The sequence below is a fragment of the Chiloscyllium plagiosum genome, unplaced genomic scaffold (assembly GCF_037043375.1).
Source record: "Chiloscyllium plagiosum isolate Xiang-an unplaced genomic scaffold, Cpla_swu_hap1 HiC_scaffold_13, whole genome shotgun sequence".
Lineage (NCBI taxonomy): Eukaryota > Metazoa > Chordata > Chondrichthyes > Orectolobiformes > Hemiscylliidae > Chiloscyllium > Chiloscyllium plagiosum.
This window is the reverse complement of record NW_028270151.1, coordinates 22057228-22075670: the sequence shown is the minus strand read 5'-3', so window position 1 is coordinate 22075670 and position 18443 is coordinate 22057228. Positions and strand designations below refer to the sequence as shown.

The window sequence follows — 18443 nt, the reverse complement described above, 5'->3', positions numbered from 1 at the left end:
TTGGCTTTATGTGATAGTGAAAGATATTTGATAGCGAACTAGTTGTCCATTTTATGTCTGTCTTAAAATTGTGATGCTAATTTGTTATCAAGTGTTTATCACAAAGTCAAAATTATCTTCAAAATTGTTCTGCGCACTGCTTGAATTGTTTAAAATCATATTGGTGTTTTGATGGTTGGAATATAGTACAGAGTTTTAAGCCTTCATTATAATAAGGTTGTTTGTTTTTACAGGCAACACTACAGGCCATTCCAGATACTCACCACCCATCTGTTTGAAAAAGTTGTTCCCCAGACCCTTTTGTATCTTTCCCCTCTCACCTTAAATCTATGCCCTCTAATTTTGGACACCTCTATGATGGGGAAAAGCTGTTGGCTATTTACCTTATCAGTGCCTCATGTGTTTATAGACCTCTACAAGACCAACCCTCATTCTCCTATGCTCCAGGGAAAAAGATCCCAGACTATCCAGCTACTCCTTATAACACAAAACCTCCAGTCCAGGTAGAATCCTAGGAAATCTTTTCTGCAACATTTCTGGTTTACTGATATCCTTTCTATAGTAGGGCGACCATGACTGTACACAATACTCCAAATGTGGCCTCATCAACGCTTTGTACAGCTGCAACAAGACATTCCAACTTTTGTACTCAATGAAAGCAAATTTGCTGAAAGCCTTCATTTCCAGAGTATTCCTAACAATGAGATGACTGATTAACCCTGGCAAAATACACAAACCAAGATCAAAACTAGTCTCTTAGCCAGCTCTGGGCTTTAAGGGCTGAAGTTCAAACTTTTATTTTAAGTCTTGAAGCCAGACCATTTCTGTGTAGAAGGAGAGTGCCACCAATCATTCAGGATATAAATTTGTCATTCATGCGCGTAATCTATACACATACACACACACACTGATACAATATATATTTTATCAATGCAAATTGAGAAGGCTCTTAAAAATGTATACAGGGTCTTTGGCATTAAAAATGCAGGCATGGGCTACAATAACAAGGAAGTTATGCCAAATTATTTATAATTTTGGGTAGGCCTTTATGGAACTCAATAACCAGATTCAAAATGATGAAAGATTTTTATATAAAATAGTTAGTGGGAAATTGTTTACAAAATTGGGTGAGTTGATAAGTGGAGGATACGGATTTACGATAATTGGCAAAAGAGTCCTCAAGATGACAAGGAGAAATTAGTCGAGACATCAAGTTAAATTTCTGAATGCACCCTCTGGACACGGTGGAAGCTAGGGGCAAGGACAGAAGTCACAGCCCTCAGAGTGGTTCCCCTAGATCCCCAAATGCTAGTTTGTGGCAGCAATATTCTGTTCTGGGCTCTCATGGAAACGGATTCAATAATAACATTCAAATATTAATTGAATAAATATAAGGAAAGGAAATGTTTGCCTATTTAAAAAGGCCTCCTTTTGAGCTGGATGATCCTACAAAATGATTTATGCTATTGAAAATTCACGTGCTGCACATTTTATTGTGCTTGTAATATTAGAAGTTTTCAAAATTTCCACCTAATTAGATGAGAAGGTCATGAGCCTCTTTCGTGTGTTCTTTTCAGGTTTCAGTAGGATAATGTAACACTTGGGGGCAAAGATACACAGTAACAGGCCATAGCAAGATGATAAAATAGCAAATGCATGTACAGCAGCAGCATATTTTTCCGGGGAGCATATATAAACAGGGAATAAGGTGATCCAAACTGCAAAGAAGACCAGAAGGCTAAAAGTTATGTGTGTAGCTTCGTTGAAGCTGTCTGGGAGTTTTCGAGCCAAAAATGCAAGAACCAAAGTTACACCTGCCAAAAAGAAAATGTAGGTGAAAACAATACAAAAATAAGGGATGGATCCTACTATACATTCCAAGCTTATGACATTTTGATAGTACTTCAAACTTTTGAAGGTATAAGGGGGAGACAGTATGATCCAGAGAATACAAATTACACACTGGACCGAGGTCAGGATTAAAACAAATATTCGCTGGCATTTGGGATTGAACCATTTCACAAAGTGCGTGTTGGGAGCTAGAGTCTTAAAGGCCAACAGTACAACCATTGTTTTTCCCAGAATACTCGAGAGGCATAGAGCAAAGGTCACACCAAATATCGTGTAACGCAGTCCGCAAGACCAGGGGGATGGGTGTGCGATAAATGTCAGAGCACTCAGGAAGCAGAGAAACAAGGATAACAGCAAGAAGAAACTCAGTTCAGAATTATTAGCCCGGACAAGCGGTGTGTGTCTGTACTTAAAGAAAATGAAAGCCATTGCTACTGTTAAACAGGCTCCGCCTCCTGTGAAGGTAGTCAAAGCCACACCTATACTGTCTTGAAAGGAAAGAAATTCAATCTCCTTCGGTAAGCATTCATTTCTGTATTGATTCGGCCAGTATTCCAGTGGACACCTCATACAGAATACTGCATCTATTCAGAAAAGAGAGATGCATTATCATTTGAGAAAATATTGCCTATCCCAAGCACATTTGGAGAGATTTATGAGGAATTCATCTATAGAATTAAGTAAAAAGACTGTGAAAAGTTTCAAACAATAACTGAATGCAATATTGAGCTTTTCCTTAACAAGATCACAATACATGAGGTGGAAGACATGTTGAAGTTAAATAGGACATAGAAAAATACAGCACAGAACAGGTCTTTTGGCCCGCAATGTTGTGCCGAGATTTAATCCTAATGTAAAATATAGTAACAACCTACGCACCCCTCAACTCACTACTATCCATGTTCATGTCCAGCAGTCGCTTAAATATCCCCAATGACTCTGCTTCCACCACCACAGCTGGCAATGCATTCCGTGCAGTCACAACTCTCTGCATAAAGAACCTACCTCTGACATCTCCTTTGTACCTTCCTCCTAATATCTTCAAAATATGACTTCTCATACCAGTCAATCCTGCCCTGGGGAAAAGTCTCTGGCTATTGACTCTATCTATTCCTCTCATTATTTTGTACACCTCTATCAGGTCTCCTCTCTTCCTCCTTCTCTCCAGAGAGAAAAGTCCGAGCCTATTCAACCCTCCTTCATAAGGCAAGCCCTCCAGTCCAGGCAGCATCCTGGTAAACCTTCTTTGCACCCTCTCCAAAGCCTCTGTATCTTTCCTATAGTAGGGCGACCAGAACTGGACACAGTATTCCAAGTGTGGTCTCACCAGGGACTTGTAGAGCTGTAGCAAAATCTTACAGCTCTTAAACTTTATCCCCCTGTTGATGAAAGCCAAAACACCATATGCTTTCTTCACAACCCTATCCACTTGGGTGGCAACTTTGAGGGATCTATGTACTTGCACACCCAGATCCCTCTGTTCCTCCACACTGCCAAGAATCCTGTCTTTAATCCTATATTCAGCATTCAAGTTCGACCTTCTAAAATGCATCATTTCGCATTTATCCAGGTTGAACTCCATCTGCCATTTCTCAGCCCAGCTCTGCATTCTGTCTATGTCACGCTGCAACCTGCAGTAGCCCTCAATACTATTGACGACACCTCCAACCTTTGTGTCATCTGCAAATTTACTAACCCACCCCTCAACCTCCTCATCCAAGTCATTTATAAAAAAGAACAGAGGCCCAAGTACAGAGCCCTGTGGGACCCCACTCAACACTGGACTCCAGGCAGAATACTTTCCATCTACAACCACTCTCTGCCTTCTGTCAGCCAACCAACTCTGAATTCAGATATCTCCCTGTATCCTATACTTCCTGACTTTATGAATGAGCCTACTATGGGGAACCCTATCAAATACCTTGCTGAAGTCCATATACACCACATCCACTGCTCGACCGTCATCGACCTGTCTTGACACCTCCTCAAATAACTCAATAAGATTTGTGAGGCATGACCTGCCCCTCACAAAGCCATGCTGACTGCCTTTAATCACATTATGCTTTGCCAAATAGTCATAAGTCCTATCCCTCAGAATTCTTTCCAAAACTTTGCTGACCACAGACATAAGACTGACTGGTCTGCAATTGCCAGGGATTTCCCTATTACCCTTCTTGAAAAGAGGAACGACATTCGCCTCCTTCCAATCTTCCAGTACGACTCCCTTGGAGAGTGAGGAGGCAAATATCTTCGCCAGTGGCTTAGCAACCTCCTTTCTCGCTTCCCGGAGCAGCCTAGGATAAATAAATGATCCCAAGCTTCCAGCCAGCCATCATTTTAATTCTCCAGCTTGCACCCACTCTGACCTCTCTGTCCTTGGCCTGCTGCCATTTTCCAATGAAACACCATGTAAGCTCAAGGAGCAGGACAACATCTATCAATTGGGCACTCCATAGGCTTCTGGACTTAGCAATTTTAGATCATATCCTCAACCTCCATCTTATTTTATGCTGTTTTTATTGCTGTTTCAATATCCAACAGCAATTGCTAAGGTTTCCATCGCAAAGCCATTGCAGAAAATAAAAACTTATGCTGCAGGGATTAGCATATTGACATGGATTTATAAATACATGGATTAAACATATACACATTAGTTGGCTAACAGGAATAGACAGTTGGCATAATGGGTCTTTTTCTAGTTGGCTAGGTGTGTGCTAAAGGGGTCAGCAATAGGACCTCAATTGTAGAAATTACTTAGACAAAGAGATAGAAGGTATGGTTGCTAAATTTGCTGATGACACATAGATCATTACAAAGTAAGTCATGAAGAAGACACAAGGAGCCTACAAAGGAATATTGATAAGTTAAGTGATTGGACACAAATATGGCAAATGTAATACAGTGTGGGAAAATAGGAAATTGTCTATTTTAGCAGGAAGAATAAAAACAAGCATTTTATCTAAATGGTGAGATATTGCAGAGTTGAGGGGTACAGAGGGATCTGGGCGTCCCCATTCATGAATCAAAAAAAGCTAATATCCAGGTGTAGCAAGTAATTAGGAAAGCTACTGGAATGTTATTGTTTATTGTAAGAGGAACTGCATACAAAAGTGAAGAGGTCATGCTTCAGTTAAAAGGGTTTCTTGTGAGACACATCTGGTGTGTTGTGTACAGTATTAGTCTCTTTCTTTAAGAAAGACTATAACTTTCCTGGAAGTTCAGGGAAGGTTTATCAGACTAACACCTGGAAGGGGCAAGTTGTCTTATGGTGAAAGGTTGGACAGACTAAGCTTGTATTCACTGGATTGAAACATTTAAGTTCCTGAGATGTCTTGACAGGGTGCACGTGGAATGGATGTTTCCTTTCATGAGAGAACATAGAACTAGTAGTAACTATTTAAACATCAGCAGTCACTTATTTAAGACAGAGGTTATGCAAAATATATTCACACATGGTTATGAGTATTTGGAACACAAAAGGTGGTGAAAGCAGAGACCTTGAATTTTATTTGAGGGGAATATAGAATGATCAGGTTAGTCATGATTTTGTTGAATATTGGATGAAGATTGAGGGATTGAGTGGCCTACTCCTTCACCAAATTTGAAAGTTTATATGTATCTTTATTTATTTCTTCACTTTGCATTTAAATGGGTTATTTCCTGCCATTCACATCTCTTCTGGACACATCTTTTGACTCTTTACTTCATCCAAAATACTTTTAAAACATTTTCTTGACATTCTCATAAAGATTGTTGACACTTAACCTCTCATGTGGTCCTTCCGGGTACCAGCTTTCCTTTCTGATGAAGGACCATCATCAACCTGAGACACTGATTTTGTCTTTCTCCATGGGTGCAGCCTATCTTGCTGAGATTATCCAAAATCTTCTACTTTTATTTCAGACCTCCAGCATTGTACTTTTTGTTTGCACTGAGATGAACTTTTGATTATAGAATCATACAGTACAGAAACATACCCTTCATTCCAACTTGTCCAGACTGACCAAGTTTCCGAACCTAAACTAATCCCACTTGCCTGCACTTGGCCCAAGTCCCTCTAAAGCTTTCCTATTCATGTGCATATCTAAACGTCGTTTAAATGTTGGAACTGTACTTGTACCTATCACTTCCTCTGGCAGATTATTCCATATGCGAACCGTCCTCTGTGTGAAAAACGTTGCCCTCAGGTCCCTTTTAAATCTTTCTCCTCTCACCGTAAAAATATGCCCCTAGTTTACAAACCTCCGTGCTACAGAAAAAAAAGGGCTTTGCTGTTCACCTTATCTAAGCCCCGCATGATTTTATATACCTAAGCTCTGGGGAAAAAGTTCCAGCCTATCCTCATAGCTCAAACCCACTAGTCCCAACAATATCCCAGTAAATCTTTCTAAACCCTCTCCCATTTAGTAATATCCTTTTTTCAGAGCAACCAGAACTGTACTTTCATCGTGGCCTCACCACCATCCTATATAACCTCAACATGACATCCCAACTCCTATACTCAATTAGGTTCTATATTTCTTAATTGTGTTCAGTTTAAACACCACACTTCAGGACTGTAATATAGGTTCAACAGAATCCCATCATGGCTAAAAGGTTAAATCATGAGGCCGGGTTGCAATGATGAGTCTTTTCATCAAATTAACAGGTGACCAACATGGGAGCCATGATAAAGGTGGTTTCAGATGCTACAGTGGTTGGCCAGGTAACTAAGTGTAAGGAAGAAAGTTTGCAACTGCAGAAAAACATAGATAGTCTCGTGAATTAGCCAGAAAAGTGAAAAATGAATTTCAATCTGAAGAAATGAGGGATTGTATGTTGGGAACAGCAACAAGGCAAGGAATTATCTAATAAATTAGAGGATATTTAATATTGGGTGACAGATTCCAGAAGTTAGCAACACTGGCCAATAAGACGGTTAAGAAGGCAAATGGCACGCTTCCTGTATTAGCTGAGGTACAAAACCTAACAGCAAGAAGGTTAAGCTTGAACTGCATTTAATACTGTTTACAGTAAGTCTAGGTAGTGACCCAGTTCTGGTTATTACATTACAGGAAAGACTTGATTGAATTGAAGAGATTGCGGAGGAGATTTCTAAGAACTGGAAAATTATTGCAATGTAGAAACATTGGATGGATTAGAGGATCCTGAAGGGTGAATTAATTGAGGCTTATGAAATGATCCTGAGGCTCAGTGGCTTAGACTGAGTAAAGAGAGATGATCTATCTCTGTTAGCAAAGGGTACAAAACAAGGGGTATGGCTTTAAAGCAATGACTGGGAGTATGAGAAGTGTGATGAGGAGCATTAGCAGAGTGGTGAGGAAATGGGCCTTGCTGCCCTTAAAGGTGTTAGAAACAGAAACTCTTCTGAAAGAGCCAAGACCACCAGAAGAAGTAAATTATTTTACAAATAAATTATTCTTTCATGAAATGTGGACATCCTGGCAAGGCCAGAATTTATTGTCCCTTGAACTGAGTAAATCCTGAACCACTGCAGACAGTAGTTAAGTGTCAACTACGTTGTTGTGGGTCTGGAGTCATACATAGACCTGACCGGGCAAGGATGACAGATTTCCTTCCCAGATAAGTTAAGCAGGGTAAGACTTTGTCAACTTGCACAAACACAATGGATTGAATGACCTCACTAAAGATGGTAAATTGTTCAGGATTCTAATTTAAGTTTTTAAATGATTCAATTAATTTAAAGGGTAGATGGAGAGAATCAATGTACTCTGTACTGATGGAGTAGTGCAGAACAAAGGACCAAACACTTCCATTTAGAGCTAGACCATTTGTGGGAAAGATCAGGAAATACCTTTTCGCTCAAGTGTTGATTGAAATTTGGAAGTGTTACCCATTTAATATTGACAAATGGAGTCAAAATACAGATCAGTAAGCATCTACAATAATGATGGAACAGGCTGAAGGTGCTGTCTGGCCTACTCTGGTCCATATGCCTTTCACACCAGTTAAATATTGAAGAAAGTATTGATACAAACCTGTTGTGTTACTAATATCAGCATCGTGGCATTCTACACAGTCAAAGCAACAAACGGGCTCTCCAGGTCTCATTGCTTTCCTTGTACCAGGTGGGCAGCTCTCAGAACATGTTCCTTGTGGGACCTTCACAAACAAAATACCCAATGCTGACCATTTCAGTGTGTTTGACTGAATTACTTTCAACACCATCAATACAGTATGTCAAATTTTCTTAGTATGAATTCTCACATTCGTTATGCACATTTTACACTTCCTCTCTGCCCTTGTACTACTTGGTGGTAGAGTTTATGAGCTTGGAATGTTCTGTTGAAGGAGCTTTAGTGAGTTGTTTCATAGGGTTATAGAGGTCTGCAAGAATGAAAAAAAGCCCCTCAGCCCATTGAGACTGTGCTGATCAGAAACAACCACCTAAACGTGGATAGAAGAGGCACAGGAATGGTTGTTGGAGGTTCCTGGTTACAGATGTTTCAGTAAGATTAGGGGGGGTGGTAAAAAAGGAGGGGGGGGTGGCTTTGCTAATTAGAAATGGTATAACTGCTGCAGAAAGGCAGTTCGAGGGGGATCTGCCTTTGGAGGTAGTATGGGCTGAAGTCAGAAATAGGAAAGGAGCAGTCACCTTGTTGGGTGTTTACTATAGGCCCCCCAATAGCAACAGAGATGTGGAGAAACAGATTGGGAAACAGATTATGGAAAGGTGCAGAAGCCACAGGATAGTAGTCATGGGCGATTTCAACTTCCCAGATATTGATTGGAAGCTCTTTAGATCAAGTAGATTGGACAGGGCGGTGTTTGTGCAGTGTGTCCAGGAAGCTTTTCTAACTCGGTATGTAGATTGTCCGACCAGAAGGGAGGCCATATTGGATTTGGTACTTGGTAACAAGTGATGGGCTTGTTAGTGGGTGAGCATTTTGGTGATAGTTACCACAATTCTGTGACTTTCACCTTGGTTATGGAGAGAGATAGGTGTGTACAACAGGGCAGGTTTAACAATTGGGGCAAGGGTAAATACGATGCTGCAAGACAGGATCTGAGGAGCATAAATTGGGAGCATAGGCTGTCAGGGAAGGATGTCATTGAAATGTGGAACTTTTTCAAGGAACAGATACGACTTGTCCTTGATATGTATGTACCTGTCAGGCAGGAAAGAGATGGTCGTGTGAGGGAACCTTGGTTGACGAGGGAGGTTGAATGTCTAGTAAGGAGGAAGAAGGAGGCTTACATAAGGTTGAGGAAACAAGGTTCAAACAGAGCGTTGGAGGGATACAGGATAGCCAGGAGGGAGCTGAAGAAAGGGATTAGGAGAACTAAGAGAGGGCATGAAAAATCTTTGGTGGGTAGGATCAAGGATAACCCCAAGGTCTTTTATGCCCAATTTCCTCTTATGTGAGAAACTTGAGAATGACGAGAACGAAGTTAGGTCCGATCAAGGACAGTAGTGGGAGACTGTGTATTGAGTCGGAAGAGATAGGAGAGGTCTTGAATGAGTACTTTTCTTCAGTATTTACAAATGAGAGGAACCGTATTGCTGAAGAGGAGGGTATGAAATGGACTGGTAAGCAAGAGGAGATACTTGTTAGGAAGGAAGATGTGTTGGGCATTTTGAAAAACTTGAGGATAGACAAGTCCCCCAGGCCTGACGGGATATATCCTAGGATTATGTGGGAAGCAAGAGAGGAAATTGCAGAACCGTTGGCAATGATCTTTTCGTCTTCACTGTCAATGGGGGTGGTGCTAGGGGACTGGAGAGTGGCGAAAGTTGTGCCCCTGTTCAAAAAAGGGAATAGGGATAACCCCGGGAATTACAGGCCAGTTAATCTTACTTCGGTGGTAGGCAAAGTAATGGAAAGGGTACTGAGGGATAGGATTTATGAGTATCTGGAAAGAGACTGCTTGATTAGCGACAGCCAGTACGGACTTGTGAGGGGTACGTTTTGCCTTACAAGTCTTATTGAATTCTTTGAGGAGGTGACCAAGCATGTGGATTAGGATAGAGCAGTGGATGTAGTGTACATGGATTTTAGTAAGGCATTTGATAAGGTTCCTCATGGTAGGCTTATGCTGAAAGTCAGGAGGCATGGGGGGATAGAGGGAAGTTTGGCCAGTTGGATAGAGAACTGGCTAACCGGTCGAAGTCAGAGAGTGGTGGTAGATGGCAAATATTCAGCCTGGAGCCCAGACTTGATCGAGGTTTATAAGATGATTCTCGTCATTCTCAAGTTTACAAGTGGTGTTCCGCAGGGATCAGTTCTGGGTCCTCTGCTGTTTGCAATTTTTATTAATGACTTGGAAGAGGGAGTCGAAGGGTGGGTCAGTAAATTTGCAGACGATACGAAGATTGGTGGAGTTGTCGATAGTGAGGAGGACTGTTGTCGGCTGCAAAGGGACTTAGATATGATGCAGAGCTGGGCTGAGGAGTGGCAGATGGAGTTCAACACTGTCAAGTGTGAGGTTGTCCATTTTGGAAGGACAAATAAGAATGCAGAATACAGGGTTAACGGTAGGGTTCTTAGTAAGGTGGAGGAGCAAAGGGATCTTGGGGTCTATGTTCATAGATCTTTGAAAGTTGCCACTCAGGTGGATAGAGCTTGTAAGAAGGCCTATGGTGTACTGGCGTTCATTAGCAGAAGAATTGAATTCAAGAGTCGTGAGGTGATGTTGCAGCTGTATCGGACCTTGGTAAGGCCACATTTGGAGTACTGTGTGCAGTTCTGGTCACCTCATTTTAGGAAAGATGTGGAAGTTTTGGAGAGGGTGAAGAGGAGATTTACCAGGATGTCGCCTGGAATGGAGAATAGGTCTTACGAGGATAGGTTGAGAGTGCTAGGCCTTTTCTCATTGGAACGGCAAAGGATGTGGGGTGACTTGATAGAGGTTTAGAAGATGATTAAGGGAATAGATAGAGTAGACAGTCAGAGACTTTTTCCCCGGGTACAACAGAGTGTTACAAGGGGACATAAATTTAAGGTGAAAGGTGGAAGGTATAGGGGGGATGTCAGGGGTAGGTTCTTTACCCAGAGAGTGGTGGGGGCATGGAATGCGCTGCCTGTGCGAGTGGCAGAGTCAGAATTATTGGTGACCTTGAAGCGGCAATTGGATAGGTACATAGATAGGTGCTTAAGCTAGGACAAATGTTCAGCACAACATCGTGGGCTGAAGGGCCTGTTCTGTGCTGTATTGTTCTATCTATGTTTAAATATTCTAATCCCATTTGCCAGCACCTGACTTATAGCCTTGTATACCTTGGCATCACAAGTGTATGTTTAAATACTTCTTAAATGTTAAGAGGATATCTGTCCCTGCCACTCTTACAGGCAGTGAGTTCCAGATTTCCACACCTCTGAGTGAAAAAGTTTTTCCTCATTTCCCCTCTAAACTTTCTGCCCCTTACTTTAAATCCATAACCCCCGGTCGTTTATCCCTCTACAAAGGGGGAATGTTCCTTCCTGTCTACCCTGTCCAAGTCCCTCATAAATTTATATGTCTCAATCATGTTGCCCCCTCAGTCTCCTCTCCTCCACGGAATACAGCACCAATCAATCCAACCTCTCTTCATAACTAAAACTCTTCAGCCCAGGCAACATCCTGATAAATCTCCTCTGCACAAGCTGCAGTTCAACTATATCCCCTTTATACAATCAAACCTCAATTATCCGGCATTCAATTATCTGAATTTCGGATTATCCAGCAAGATTGCAAGCTCCCGATACTTGGCTAAACTGTGCTATGTGACATTCAATTATGCAAACATGCGATTATCTGAACAAACTACTCTCCGCCCATGTCTTTTGGATAATTGAGATTCCTCTGTAATATGAATTCCAGAGCTGCTGTAGCTGTATAATGGCTATAGCCAATATAGTTTGAAATTCTTGTACCTTGTAGATGGTATACACTGCTGCCGTTGTGCTTTGATGGTGGAGAGAGTGGATGTTGAAGGTGATGGATAGGTATTGACCATTTAAAATACTAAGTGCAAGCAGGAAAAGACTTCTGTTTCTCTCTGCTCAACATTACCTTCTGTCCAGTGCCGCTCCAAACAATATCTTTTTCACTTATCTTCAGCTCGTGGCCGATAGATTCTGATGCGTCATACTTCCCAACTTTCACCATGTTAACGTCGCCACTGTCACTTATTTGCCTGTTTACCAGCTCATATCTCTGGATCCAATTCTCATCTTGGTGAGAATGTATGTCAGTGTCTTTCATGTCTGTGGACTGCAAGGTACCCAAATAATTCAGTAGCTTTAAAAACAAATTGGGTGGGAAAGCATGGTAGTAGGAAAGAGATAGAATGGAAACCCATTAGTAGTAAATACTGTAAAATAGAAACACAATCATTATCCCTGAGCAGACAACATTAAACAATATGCAATTATGTAACAAACATATTATTTGATAAAATCAGAAATTGTCAGAGAAACTCAGCAAGTCTGGTAGCAGCTGTGGCGAGAAAGCAGAGACAAATTTTATGGTTGATGTAACCATTTTCTTAAAGGGATCCCAATTTTTGCAAATATTAAATGGAACCTGAACTAATATAGCTATTTGAAAAAAAAAATCAGATCAAGTTCCATCAAAAAGTAACGCTCTAAAGATGCAAAAACCTGAAATCAAGACATATTCAGCAGGCTTGACAGCATCTGTGGTGAGATGAATAGAGATCATGTTTCAGGTCTGTGATCTTTCTTCATAACTAAAGTTCCAGGTGGTTCATTTCCTTTCATCCTGACAGTCATGTCCATCAATAGTCACTAACAAACCCAAGCACAGCAGCTAGAAAACCCTCGTCCTCTAAGTCCAAAGTCATTTACTCCTTAAACTCACCACATGTGCACTTTTCATTGGACCTACGCTGTAACCTCCAATGTTACGTCCCCCTCAAAAAACCATTGGCATATGAATGGATTAGTACATTGGCTTCCACCTCATGTCCAGGGAGTGGGTCCTACAGATTGAAAACTCATTCATTGAACTGTGTCCCCAGGATATTGGGACTTCAGTGATTCTGGCCATCCATGATGTCTGAACACCTCCCCCTGGGTGAAATTTCAAGCCAATTAATGAGTGGGAGTGCATTTACCATTTCAGCAAAAGGATCCAACAGAGGAAGTGGGCCTGGGAGGGATTTACGTGTCTTTTCTCTGAGCAACAGTGAAATGCTTCAAGAGCAATGTTAGTTACATGTAGACCCTGTCTGGTTAATGACATAACTCTAAAGTTACTTGCCTGCCATGGTTGAATATCTGACATGTTGAGGCAGCTGTCATTTCCACAAGAGAAGATATTGTGTAGGGCATGTGCAATGACATATACTGCTCTATACAAACGGTAAGAACTTCGCAATTGGGAAGCGTACGTGTACGTGTTGTCAATTGTTTCTAGAAGCTCATTCCCAGTACATTGCTGAACGTGAGATTCTGGGTTGCACTGAGTTCCATTTTGCAGTTTTTGCATGGAGCAATGGAAGGTTTTCTCCCAAAATTCATTAATCAAAGGATTTGCAGGCGATTGGTTCGGGTTGACTTGAAGCAGGAACTCCTTTAAGCCCGGTATGTCTGCCTTCGGGATGATAAATCCCAGTGTTCCAACAAGGAATCGAGCATTTTCTTCTGGAGACAGAATAGGAGCTGTGACCCAAGAGTCACTCGCAATCCACTGTATACCAGTCAGATTCTGACGAACCACCTCTTGAAGTAAGACTTCCATTTCTGTCAGGGTAGCAAAGGCGATAACAATCTTTGTGGTGGCCTCTTTGATCCGCTTCACAATTTGCTGAATTTTGTCCTTAGAGTCTGTATCAGAGAATGATTCTTGAAAGGCAGTACAAATCCCCATTTTTTCAAGCAGACTAAGGATCGTTTCAGATTCCATCGTTATATATGTGGAACTGCTCCGAATTAACCCAACCCAATTCCAACCAAAATGCTTCACCAGAGTGGTTATGGCTGTGATTTGGTGCGAATCGCTGGGCACGGTTTCAAAAAGTGTGGGGAATTCATGATCACCGAAGCATTGGCACATGGCAGTGAAACTGATCTGGGTGAATAAAATACAAGGACATCTCATTTAACGTGAGTATTAATATCCAAAACCAGCAAAATACCCTCAGATTTGGAGATATTTAGAAGAAAAAGTATAAGTCCAGGCACTACGTCAAGGGCCCACCAGCACATTATGAAGAAATGTTTAGGATTGGGGTGTTTACAGCCATTCTTAATGGATCAATGTGGGTGTGAAGAAATGATATAATTAATGAATGATACACTTTCATATATTGAACAAGCTTACTGCAGCGTGGCTGGCTAGGAGAATCTCTCATTCTTTTTTTTATTTTTTCTGCTCATCATCAGCTGAGTGGCAGAACTCACAGGTCAATGACCAGTCTGTTTATCTGCGTTATGAACCCAGAGTGGGATTTGAAGTCAGAGCTTTTGTCTCAGAGACAGGCAAGCTATCCACTGACTCACAGGACCTTATTTGCAAACCTCCTTTCTCTGTGTGAAACACCATCACCTGTTCTGTGCTCTAATTCCTTTGTGTTTAACGCGGTGTAGACACAAATCATTGGATCATTCAACATCTATAAGCTATTTCCTTCCAACTGTTTCCCATTCATCTATATCCTAAGACCATCAAGTCACATTAGCTACATATCACTTTATGTTTTTGGTGAATAGAGATTGTTTGATTCAGATTAAAAGTCATTCACTGAAATAGCACCTACTTTTTTTCTGACAGAGATTTCTTCATTTCTACCACACTTTGTACAAAGAACGTGATTCCTGAATGACTGTAAACACCCCCCCCAAGTAGAAACCATCTGCTTCTCTCTCACCCGTTCCAACCTTTTATGATTTTAAACAATTTTATTGAGTGTGTTATAGCACTGCTAAAATCAAATTTCAAGACTTTCTTTGTTGCTGTCATGCCAGGCATTATCTTAGTGAAATGAAACAGCAAATACTAGAAGTAGGTAAAGCCATAGCTGAAAATGTGTTGCTGGAAAAGCGCAGCAGGTCAGGCAGTATCCAAGGAACAGGAGAATCAACATTTCGGGCATGAACCCTTCTTCAGGAATTTCAGGCTCATGCCCGAAACGTCGATTCTCCTGCTCCTTGGATGCTGCCTGATCTGCTGCGCTTTTCCAGCAACACATTTTCAGCTCTGATCTCCAGCATCTGCAGTCCTCACTTTCTCCTAGGTAAAGCCATAGAATGGTTACACACATAAGAAGTCCAATGGGGCAAGTCATTCCTGTGCCTACTAGGTCAGGCAACATCTCTGAAGAGACAACCAAAATAAACTTTTTCTGTCAACATCATTTTGTCAAAACTTACAAATGTTACATATGTAAACGAATTTAAGCAGCACAAAAACAGATAAAGGTATAAGTGAGTTGAGGAGAGGTGAAGAGAGGGTAAATGGGAAAATTTGTGTACAGTAGAAGACAGGTATTTTACCTTCTCTGAAGCCTTTAAGTCGTGTGATATACAGAAAAGCACAAAGATTTCTAAAATATTTGGTGGGGGACTGCGGTAGATTCCCTTGCCTTCTGCAATATAGCTAACCAGGATCTCTCCCACTTTATCTGCCTGCCTTTGGAAGATACTTGCAGATTGATTATCAACCTATTTGGTAAGGTTTTAAATGCACATTTCTTCGCCTGGATGTGAGACTTGAACCAAGAACAGTGGCTCAGAGATTTATTAATGCTGCAGGTAGGCTCAACATTACTGTTTGGCTTTTATATTCTATAATGTTACTGATAAAATATGGAATTCTATTGATTTTTTTTCCTTCAAATCAAGCGATATAAACCTTGGGTGTTGTATTCAATGAGAACAGATAACGTTGGAAACACACAGCGAGTTGGGCAGCAACATATCCACAAGCTATAATCTTTCATGGAAAACAATGTATCCTCCATTTCTCAGATCAGTTTAGCAATAAATTAATTGCACAAATTGTAGAAAATAGACTAAGTCACAGGAAACATCATTGTTTTTTTTCTTTGTATGGTACCATAAGATCTCTTCTATTCATCTCTCAGACCCGGAGAACCCTGAGTCAAACTTCTTATAAGGAAAATGGCATCTTGCTCAGTATTGCACTGAAGAGTCAGCCTAGATTGTATGTTACATTTATGAAATGGGGCTTAAACCCCCAAGCTTTACAATTTTCAGGGAAGGGTTAAGCAAAGAAAAAACAAAGCAACATATAGCATTCCATTGCCAATTACTAGTGTTCAGAAATTAGTGGTGAATGGATTAATTTTTGCACAGCATTGTGAGGACAATATTGAGATATTTAAATAACGATGTATTTGCATACCATCTTTTATGAACTCAAAGCATTCCAAACACTTTACAGTGAATGAAACACTTTTTAGTGTCATCACTGTGGTGTTATAAGAAATCTGACAATCAAATTGCACATAGTAAGATCCCATAAAGAGTGACAATTATTAGATAATTTGATTTTGATGCTGGTTAGGAGATAAATGTGGATAATTATATGAAGGAAAGCTCCACTGCACCTCTTTGAAATATGGCAGTGCAATCTTTTGATGTCCAACATACAGACCAAGCATTGACCTTGGTTTAATAGCTCATCCAACAGATAGCACCTCCAACTGCAGCACTATCTCAATGATGAACTGACTTATCAACCTATATCTTAGGCTAAGCTGAATGGAGTGAGATTTGAATCTATAATCTCTTCACTCAGAGGAAAATAGTTCAGAGTCAAACTCAGAGTTAAACTTGAATTCTAAAGAAGTGTCATTGCATTTGAAGCATTGAAGCATTGACTCTGTTTCTCTCTCTCTCCACAGATGCTGCCAGACCTGCTGAGTTTCTCCAGTGTTTTTCTGCTTTTATTTTAAACCTTACATGTTATGTATCAGATTTATATTTTAAATCTGTTACTCTTCGTAGTTTGATACAATGCAAGTTCAGTAATTAAATCAAAAAGAAATGCAATAGGATGCAGATATCTTACCGTTGAGATTCCAAAAGGACCAGTGAGCATTGTTTCTGCCAGTGACCTGACAAATCCAGCATCGGCAAATATAGCAGGGACTTTTGAATTGACTGTGCAGTTGAAATCAGGTCTGGTTTCATTCTGGGTACTGATGAGTGCCATGACTGCTTTTACTGACTGGGTTTCACTACTGCAGCCGTCATAAATCTGGTACCCCAGTGTGACATTAGGAAGTAGCTTTGTACTTCTATTTATCTCTTCAATAGCAAAAATCATGGTCTGTGCGAAACGAAATTCTCTGAAATTAAAACTGGATTGTACAGAAATAGATTGTTATGACATTTTGACTCAATCACATTTGATACAGTCTTTCATTTTGCTAATCTGCTTCTAGCAAAATAGAATCATTTGATTATTGGAATAATTTGCAAGTTGAGATATTTATCAAACATAGTTACATGTTTAACTTAATCCAACTATGAATAATTTGCAATACGTTACACCTTACTTCTCAAATTTCCTTCAACACGCTCATGTGGAGCTGAACTTGATTTAAATTTGGAGGAATGAGTTCGTCTCTCTTTTTCAAATAAATCTCATCTTGTGCAAAAGTTTACACACTGCTGTTAGACTGCTGTTACCGTAACATTTTGAATTAGTAAGGGTGTCTGACTGCAGAGAGAGTTTGGGGAATGTCTCGTGTCCAAGGAAGATTGATTGGTGGCTGAAGGAACCTATAGACAGAAGTCTCCAACTTTTTTACCTGTTGAGTCATTGGCAACTGAGGGAGACTGAAGATGGGAGCCTTTACCTGTCAATGAAGGTCACTGGTTACTGAGGACTGAACTGAATTGGATTCCAAAAGTGCAACTAATGGCTTATGTTGTAAAGTCTGATTTTGATTTTTGCTGTCAGAAGCCTGATCTTTCAATCAACATTTTGAACCAGAGAGAAAGACAAATCACCTGGTAAAAGTTCCATTGCGATAATCGCACCAAGACATTGACAAAACTCAGTCTAAACATGGATCTTTAATTGTTTCATATGAATTAGGTATGGAAACAGATAATTCAGCCCTTCAAACCTGCTCCACCCATAATCCATTTTGGATAAGAAGACTCCATTTTCACCAAAACCTGGAGTATACAATATAGGAACGTGCATACAAAGAAACACATTCACACACAAATGACCCACTTGCAAAGACACACATAAATATATACATTGTACACATGCACTTATCTGTGTTAAAACAGCTGCTACAATGCCTCTGGCTACCATTGGATACAAGCAGTAAAATGAAACATCCTTCAGCAAATTTCAAAAATTTGTTCTCAAGATCTTTCATCACCTTAATTCTCTCAGAGTTTTTAGACCATTTTGCATGGATCAACTCACGTGTTGCACTCCAGTGGTTGTGGTTCAATGGTGAATGGATCAGGCTCAAGCTGTTGTATGAGGTGATAGTGGAAGTGAAAGATTCCACCCAGGATTATGTTCCCATCCTTATATAAGCTTGGTAAATTAAACTTCTTTCGAAGTTTGCAGACTGGCTGGTTTGTTCCCCAACTAGGAACAAGGGATAAATACCCCCACAATAGAAGGTAATA

At 40.5% G+C, this 18443-nt stretch overlaps 1 protein-coding gene across 1 annotated transcript; it reads right to left on the bottom strand.

Moving 5' to 3' along the window:
• Positions 1-1530: 1530 nt before the first annotated feature.
• On the bottom strand, positions 1531-17109 carry LOC148148269 (extracellular calcium-sensing receptor-like). Its single transcript, XM_087993939.1, has 5 exons — positions 16852-17109; positions 13078-13887; positions 11866-12066; positions 7851-7974; positions 1531-2435 (listed from the first exon to the last, which is right to left on the bottom strand). Exons 1-5 carry the CDS (start codon positions 17107-17109, stop codon positions 1531-1533), a joined length of 2298 nt encoding a protein of 765 aa, XP_087850065.1.
• Between the last annotated feature and the right edge of the window lie 1334 nt (positions 17110-18443).